The sequence below is a fragment of the Myotis brandtii genome, unplaced genomic scaffold (genome assembly GCF_000412655.1).
Source record: "Myotis brandtii unplaced genomic scaffold, ASM41265v1 scaffold1064, whole genome shotgun sequence".
NCBI classification, from domain to species: domain Eukaryota; kingdom Metazoa; phylum Chordata; class Mammalia; order Chiroptera; family Vespertilionidae; genus Myotis; species Myotis brandtii.
In genome coordinates this window covers 424,593-432,625 of record NW_005353602.1, presented here as the reverse complement: position 1 = coordinate 432,625, position 8,033 = coordinate 424,593, and the positions used below count along the sequence as shown (strand labels likewise).

The following is an 8,033-nucleotide window of genomic DNA, read 5'->3' as shown; positions in this document are numbered from 1 at the left end:
AACTTCCTGCTCAGGATGAGTTTCCAGCCGAGTCTGGAGGCCTCAGAGTTTTCCCTGGCACGGTGTCCAGGTGATGGTGGGTGGGTTTTTTATTTTAATGATCATGTATTTATTTTCACATATTAAATATGTCAATAATCACAAAACCATGACTTTCACTATCTTTTTTCCTTAAGGAAAAAGCCGATGTTAGGCCTGAGCTGGGTTAAATAACGTTTAATGATATAGCAAGGGAGCACAGATGTGGTGACAGTGGCGAGTGGGGGCCGGAAGTTCCGGAACCCAGGTCTCAAGCAACACTGGGGCCTCCTCCCGTCGGTTTCAGCTACTGCCACTACCTAGGGGGTCGGCTGGTTCTTCCTGAGATGAGAATGTGGACTAGAGTTTCATGCATTTCCCGCCTTTTTAAAAAACAAAACACACAGTGACTAGGACCTGACCAAGCCGAGCGGTCCAAGGCCAGAAAGTTTCGTGCATCTGGAGAGCTCTCGGGGTCGAGGCCCGAGGGATCAGACGCGCCTTCCCTGCACCGAGGCTGTCAGCTGCACCACCTGGGTCGGGCCCCTTACAGGCAACAGCAGGGCCTTGGCTCAGATGGAGTCGCACCAGGATCCCAGCATCCTGGCGAGTTTGGGGGGGCCTGGGCTTTGGGCCTTGCCTTGACCCCCTTTTCCCCTGATGTGAAGCCCCATCATTGATTCTGTGCTGCCTCTAGGGAGGGGAGGGGAGGGGAAGGGAGCAGAGCAGTCCAGGAGGGACCGCCAGTGGCCAGGGCCAGGGATGCGTGTGCAGACACCACTTGGGGCAGGTGGGGCATGAGGCAAGCAAGTCAGCAGCTCTCTTGGCATTTTAAACATGTGTGATGTTTAAACTTCCTAGAACTTTCACAAAGAATTAGTTCCCTCCCAGCTCTCATTTACACACACACACCCTCCCCCGTTTAAATAGACATGAGCCAGAAATACCTCTTTCCTCCGACTAGACTTAAAGAGAGGCAACAGCCTGAGTGTGAGGATAAGGGGCAACTGACAAGGCCATAGCGTCTGGGAAGACTGTGGGGCGTGGTGGGGACTGGGGCTGCCTGCAGTCTCCGCCCTCTAGCGGGTGCTGCAGCTCAGCTCTGGAAGAGCCCAGGGTATCTGGTTGGTGAGAATTTTCCAGAAAAGGCAGGAAGCTGGATTTCTGTGTGAGGGCCCCTGATTTTTTTTTTTTTAAATACCAGCAGTGAATTTTTAAAAAGATACATTGTTCAACTACCTGGGCACCAAATAAAGCCCATGGAGGCTGCTGGTCTATGATCTTGGGACACCTGAGCTTTCACAGTGCTGATGCGGGAGAAGCTGTGGGCAACTGGGCAATCCCAGGGCGGGGCTGAGGGCAGGGAAGCCCGGTCTTGCTGGAGCTCTCTGCCTGCCCCCCACCCTCCGTGGGCAGACCTGCCGGGTGACGTGTCCATCGTGGCCTTGGCGGCTTCTGGTCTGGGACCAAGGGGGCTGCAGCCTGGGCTCCGGCCTCCCACGGAGGCTGAAGGGAGGAATGGTTAGTGCTGACACCCTGCATACTCCCCTTATGAAGACAGCATTTACAGGCATGGACACACGCACAGCCAACCGCCCTGGGTAAAATGAGGTTTATTCATAGGAAGTGGTTTAAAATGGTTTTTAATTTTGAAAAAAGTATGAAAGTTATGATTGCCGGGCTTCCTGGTCCCAGTGGCTTCCTGGCCGGCTCTCCCGCTCAGGGGGGAGGGGAGAGGCGGTGCACGGGATCAGGACAGGGCTTGGGGGAGGGGGGCTCATTTCTTGCCCTTGCCCTTGCCCTTCTCGCCCTTCGCTTTGCCCTTGCCCCGTTTCTTCCTCTTGGACCTGAGCAGGGAGCGGACCAGGTAGCCCTTCCACACGGCCTGGATGAGCGTGGCCGCCTTCACCATGCGCATCATCTCCTGCTCGTCCTCCATCCTCTTCTTGGAGGTGATCTCCCGCTCCTCCCGGATCTGGGCGAACTCCTCCACCAGCACCTCGTACCTCTGCTGCAGCTCCTCCAGCTGGATCTTCTCCTCCTTGTGGATGATGTCCAGCTCCTCGTATTCGTCCTGCAGAGGGTCGGTGGGCTCACCTGGCATCGGGCCTGCCTGCCACGCCCTCTGCATGCACCCCGCCCTTCCCGCAGGGGCTTCTGGGCCAGCAAGGCCGCCTGCACTAGGCTTTCTGCGTCCAGGGCCCGGAAGAGAGTGCGAGAGGTGATGAGGTCCATCTTAGTACGAGGTGGGACCCAGGAAAGAGCAGGGCTTGTGGTTGGCCAGGCTGAGTCCAAATCCCAGCTCAGCCACACCGTTCAAGCCTTCGTTTTTCCTCATCTGAGGCATGGTGACAATTGCAAACGCAGGAGGGGGTGTTGGGAGCTGCTTCCAGGGTTAAATGACACAGGACAACACAATACTGGACGCGGTGCCAAGCACGCGTGGGGACGTAGGAAATGGAAGCTGCTGCCACCGAAGCCGTCCATTTCACAAAGAGCGTGTGTGGCACTTCCTCAGGGGCTCAGTCCCACAGTTCTTCCTTGTGTCTAACTCCAGCCTCTCCTGCTGTAGCTCACACCCATCTCCCTCCCTCCCTCCCACTCAGGGTTGCCAGCCTCCCCAGGGCCCCCTCCCCAGAGCACTCGTGGTCAGATAGCCAGGCCCCGACTTGCTCTTCCCTGAGCAGCACAGTGACTGGACCACAGAGGTTGATGCCACCTCCAGTGCCCACCAGGCTTCCTGGCCCCACAGCCAGGGCCGTGGGCCACCGAGGTTATCACGGAGCTGGGTGGGGGCTTGAGGGCACCCCGTATTGTAGGCTACCGTTCCCTGAGCACTTCCTGCGGGCCAGACCCCGTGCGGGACACAAGCACTGGTGACAGTGGTGCCTCACTGACCGCACCCTGGCCCGGCCTGGGGATGACGACCCATTGGTCACGTGCAGAAATGGGCCCAGGAAGGCCAAGCCCCTTGCTTAGGGCCCACAGCTGGTGAGTGACGAGAGGAGAACCTCCGAGGGACCACGGGCCTTCCCCCCTCCTGGGCCCCAGCACCTGGCACGTGGCAGGCACGCAGCAGGAGCTTTCTGAGTGGCCGAGGCAAGCGCTCGCCTGAGTCCATTGGGGACGAGCCCTGGCTTGGGTGCCAGCAGGAGCAGAGAGTACGGGATGTGGACACTAGATGGAGCCAGGATCATTGGCCCAGTGTCAAGCACTTAGTGGCTCAGCTTCTGGATCCTTCCCTTCCACCTCTCCCCTCGCTGCCCCAGGCTAGACAAACCCCAGACCATCCTGGGGCCTCTCCTCCCATCCCCCATTCCCAGAGGATTGTGGGAAATACACTTGAGAGAGACCCGTGCAGCAACAAATACCTGCTTCTCGCTCATCTCCGTATCGTATTTCTGGATCCAGTTCTCGATTTCCGTCTCCACTTTATATTTCTTCTAAAAAAGTAAAAAATCCAGTTAATCATTGACTGACAGGCTAGAGTTTACAATAAACAATGCTAAGCACGCTCCGCACCAGCCGGCCCTGTGGTGGGTGCCTTACATGCCTCGCCTGTGAATCCACCCAAGGCAGGTCCCCCATTTCACAGATGAGGAAACTGAGGGTCAGCTGTGCTCACTCACTTGCCCAAGGACATAGAGCTGGGAAGTGCTAGAGCCCCATTTGAAGCCAGCAGTGTGACTCCAGAACATTCTAAGCAGAGGGAGCAGCAGATGCAAAGGCCCTGGGGTGCGAACAAGCTTGTGGTGTTTCTAGAACAGAAGTCAAGCCAGTGTGGCTGGAGTGGAGTGGCCGAGGAGTGGTCCCGGGAGGGCAGAGTGAGAAGCTGCGTGGCAGAGGGAGTGTCAGCAGGGGGAGGAGCTTGGGTTCTGGTGTAAGGGGGAGGGGAAGCTATTGGGTGGTTTAGATGCAGTGGAGGGTCGTGACCTAATTTTGCTTTTAAAAGAGATCCGCTCTTGCCCTAACTGGTTTGGCTCAGTGGATAGAGCATCATCCTGCGGACTGAAGGGTCCCAGGTTTGATTCTGGTCAAGGGCATGTACCTTGGTTGCGGGCACATCCCCAGTAGGGGGTGTGCAAGAGGCAGCTGATCAATGTATCTCTCTCATCGATGTTTCTAACTCTCTATCCCTCTCCCTTCCTCGCTGTAAAAAATCAATAAAATATATTTAAAAAAATAAATAAAAGAGAGCAGCTCCTAGCCATACAATGGAATGCTATTCAACCATAAAAAGTAATGAAGTACTGTTACACGTTACATCCTGGGTGAACCTTGAAAACATGCTACGGAGTGAAAGAAGCCAGACACGAAAGGCCACATGTTTTATGATTCTTTTTGTATGAAACGCCCAGAAGAGGCAAATCCATAGAGACAGAGAGGAGATGAGTGGTTTTTGGGGGCTGGGGGAGGGAGGGAGTGGGAGAAACCGCTCATGGGTGTGGGTTTGTTTTGGAGTGATGGAATGTCTGCAACTAGACAGAGGCGGCAGTTGCACAGCACTGTGAATGTGCTAAATGCCACTGAACTGTTCGCTCTAAAATGGCTAATTCCATGCTATGTGAATTTCACCTCAATTTAAAAATAACAACAAACCAGCTTCCTAATCTACAGAGCAAGAATTCTCAACTTGGGCAGCATAGATGGGCCTGTGACCCCCAAGGATTGCCCACCAGTGTGGATGTGTGCGCCTCGGCTTTTTGATGGGGGAGAGGCCCGAGGCTTCCATCAGGTGCTCAAAAGAGTCATTACAGCCCTGACTGGTTTGGCTCAGTGGATAGAGCGTCGGCCTGCGGACTGAAGGGTCCGGGTTCGATTCCGGTCAAGGGCATGTACCTTGGTTGCGGGCATATCCCCAGTGGGGAGTGTGCAGGAGGCAGCTGAATCGATGTTTCAAATTCTCTATCCCTCTCTTTCTCCCTTCCTCTCTGTAAAAAATCAATAAAATATACTTAAAAAAACAAAAAGTCATGACACTAAAATGAAACCGGGAACAAGCATTAGAAAGGGTGCCCTTCGTCAGGAGAGGGACTGCAAAACACGCAAGTGCACAGCGGGCCTGGGTCCTGGCTGAGATGAGGGAGCGGCACAGGGGGGAATGGTGTGTACTGAGCACCGATTCTGCACCAGCTCTCTGCCTGTCATCTCACTGAATTCTTGTTAAGACTGAGTTGATCCCGTTCACTTTAAAGCTGTGGAAACTGAGGCTCGGTATTGGCCTGAGGTTCACATGCTCCTTTGGTTCCTTTGTACGGTATCGACAGGTGGGTTTCATCATCCCTGCCGGGCCCAGGGGAACGAGGGAACCTGCCCAAGATCACGGAGGGGGCGTGCGGTAGCAGGACGGGCCGTCTCTGCCTCCAGGCCCGTGCACTGCACCCTCCTGCCTCCCAGGGGACACCGGCTCCACCCTGAGCTTCCTGGCGGCTGGGGCAGCCCTGCCCTCCACGCTGGACCCCCTCCACCCTGTCCCCGCTGCCGGGTGGCTCCCAGGGCACCTTCCTGAGCGCCTGCTCTGCCTCCCGGTTCTCCATGACCAGGCTGTGGAACTGCGAGCGCAGCTGCAGGATGTCCTGCTGGATCTTGGCCACCCGCCCCTGCGAGGCCCGGTAGTCTGCCTTCTGCTGCTTCTCGGCCTCCTGCTTGGTGCGGAGCAGGCTGTTCTCCGAGAACTTGAGCACCTGGTGCAGGTGGTTTTTCAGTTCCTGGATCACGAAGTTCTCCTTCTCCACCTGGGCCCGAAAGAGGAGAGGCCGCGTTAACGCCTACGTGACCACGGCTCAGCCCAGGCGCCAGCCATTGCTGTGAGGTCACCTCGCCGAGTCCTGCCCCACCGCCGGTGGGCACAGGGACAGCGTGATGACAGACCGGGAAGCGGAGGCCGAAGGGGTCAAGTCGTCCGTCCGGCATTTGAAGCCAGGTCTGTCTGACCGAGAGCCTGGGTTCTTGGCCACCCCCTCTCTTTCCTGGCATGAGTGGAGGGCAGGGGAGAGGGCTGGGACAGTGGGGCACTCCTGGGGCACCGTGGGGGTGCCCAGTTGGCAGAGACAGCGTGATGCACGAAGGTGTGATAAACACGCCCCACAGGACTGCCACCTGCTCTCCCTGAGTGCCTGGCTTGTCCCCTGCCCTCAGTTGGTTCAAAAATAGGGACAGCCCTGGCCGGTTTGGCTCAATGGATAGAGCGTCGGCCTGTGGACTGAAGGTTCCTGGGTTCGATTCCGGTCAAGGGCACATGCCTGGGTCGCGGGCTGGATCCCCAGTAGGGGGCGTGCAGGAGGCAGCCGATCAATAATTCTCTCTCTCCCTCTCCCTTCCTCTCTGAAAAAAATAAAAATACATATTTTTAAAACTGTAATTAACCCAGCTCTTTAAATCCTATCTTCCTTACTGTGAACTCCATGAGGCTGTGACCATGTGGCTTATTTATAAGACCTGGCACCTCATAAAGTACTCAAAACCATATTCATGGAATAAATGAATGAAAACATCTATTTAAATCCCGGGGGGGGGGGGGAGAACCCAACTGCCAGAAGGTTTGGGCTGCCCTGTGGGCTCCTTCCAGGACTTGCCCACACTGTAAGCGATACCTCCGCAGCCCTGTTCTTCATTCTCTCCTCCAGTTCGTTCTCAAGCGTGTCGATGACCTCCTGGTTCCTCCTGTTCCGCTTCGTGATCTCCTGGATGAACTGGCTCTTGTCTCTGGCTTCCATGGGGCAGGTGAGCAGCTTCTCAAACAGGAAGCCGCGGAGCTCCACCAGGCTGTCGATGAAGCCCTGGGCTCCCGGGCCCCTCTCCTGCGCCTGCGCCCGCAGGAGCTGGGCCGCCTGCGGGCGGCTGAGCAGGAGTCTCAGGATGTTCTTGGTGGAGTCTTTGATCTGCCCCATGACCGGCAGGAGGTTGGATTTCTGCAGCTCGATGGAGAGGAGGAGGTCCCGGAACCAGGCTTCCTCCTCGAACTCTTCCTCGGCCTGCAGCTGCATCTCCTCCTCCTGCAGGTAACTGACCTTGTCCACGAGCACCTGGCACAGGTCCGCGTGCTCCCGCACTGCCCTGGTGAGGTCCTCGCCCAGCAGGCCCTCCAGGTCCTCGGTGTTGGCTGCCATGTAGGACAACAGCGTCACCAGCTCCACCTTTTGGATGGTCTCATCCAGCACGGACATGATCCTCTTGGTCTCGATGCTGGTGAGCTTGGTCTTCAAGGGGGTGAAGGGTTTCAGTGGGGAAGCTGCCTTTTGGGGCGTCTCTGCTATCGCCCTCATTTTGTTGAGGTCAGGGACCTGGTAGAGGGAGCCCACGGCTAGGATGTCTGACGCCATGGTACGCGCAGCCTCCTTGGTCTTTGTGGGCCCTGGGAGACTTCGATGGGCTAGACAGGCCTCCTGCCTCTGTTTTCCTGAAAAAGGAAGGGGCACGCAGTTAGGAGAGCTGTGCAGACGTCAGTGTGGCTGGTGTGGCCACCGCAACCATAAACTTGGCATTGAGGGGTCACCGCAGGCGCTCTGCAGCTTGTCCGCAGAACGCCTCACTGACAGCAGTTGGTGGCTTTGCGACAGCGTCAGGGCCGCAGGGATAGGAGGGCCAAGTATGGAGGTGGGTCTCGGGCACAGGTGACAGGCAGGGGCCAACCAGGAATGTGGACATCATTCTAAGTATTTAAGTACAGAAGACTGGTCACACAGGTGCCGGAGGAGTTGAGAGGCCAACCAGGGCAAGGTGAAGTCCCCCCTTGCCAGCCCCCCAACCGGCCAAGGTTAAATTGTTAGTGGCAGGAAGCCACCCCAGGAGGAGGTGGGGAGCTTCGGGGTCAGGGTCAGCCCGGAGAAGCCGGAACCCCAGCCGTTTCCTATCCGGGAGAGGCTGCAGTTCCAGAGGACCTGTGGCCACTGCCACAAGCAGCCCAAAGCAGAGAGGGAGAAGGACTCTGGCTTCTCCCTTCATCCCGCCCTCCAGTCTAACACCAGTGCCTCCCATGGGTCAAACCCAGTGAGGAACCAACTGATAAGGGAGCC

At 56.8% G+C, this 8,033-nt stretch overlaps 1 protein-coding gene and 1 long non-coding RNA gene across 6 annotated transcripts in view; one reads left to right on the top strand and one right to left on the bottom strand.

Annotated features, from left to right (window-relative positions):
• Positions 1 to 726: 726 nt before the first annotated feature.
• Positions 727 to 8,033, bottom strand: part of IQCD (IQ motif containing D) — a 19,597-nt gene continuing 12,290 nt past the window's right edge. For 4 of the 5 annotated variants that reach the window (XM_005857023.2, XM_014541080.1, XM_005857020.2 and 1 more), the window contains 4 exons: positions 6,612 to 7,417; positions 5,520 to 5,753; positions 3,390 to 3,461; positions 727 to 2,092 (listed from right to left, as the gene is read on the bottom strand). In XM_005857023.2, coding sequence (XP_005857085.1) covers positions 1,796 to 2,092; positions 3,390 to 3,461; positions 5,520 to 5,753; positions 6,612 to 7,340 — 1,332 coding nt within the window. In that variant the 5' untranslated portion in view covers positions 7,341 to 7,417 and the 3' untranslated portion in view covers positions 727 to 1,795. The remainder of the gene's footprint in view (positions 2,093 to 3,389; positions 3,462 to 5,519; positions 5,754 to 6,611; positions 7,418 to 8,033) is intronic. The other variant, XM_014541087.1, reaches the window with a different exon arrangement.
• On the top strand, positions 5,897 to 7,090 carry LOC106726400. The gene is made up of 3 exons (XR_001362472.1): positions 5,897 to 5,941; positions 6,645 to 6,741; positions 7,020 to 7,090. It is a non-coding gene; the product is annotated as an uncharacterized LOC106726400 (long non-coding RNA).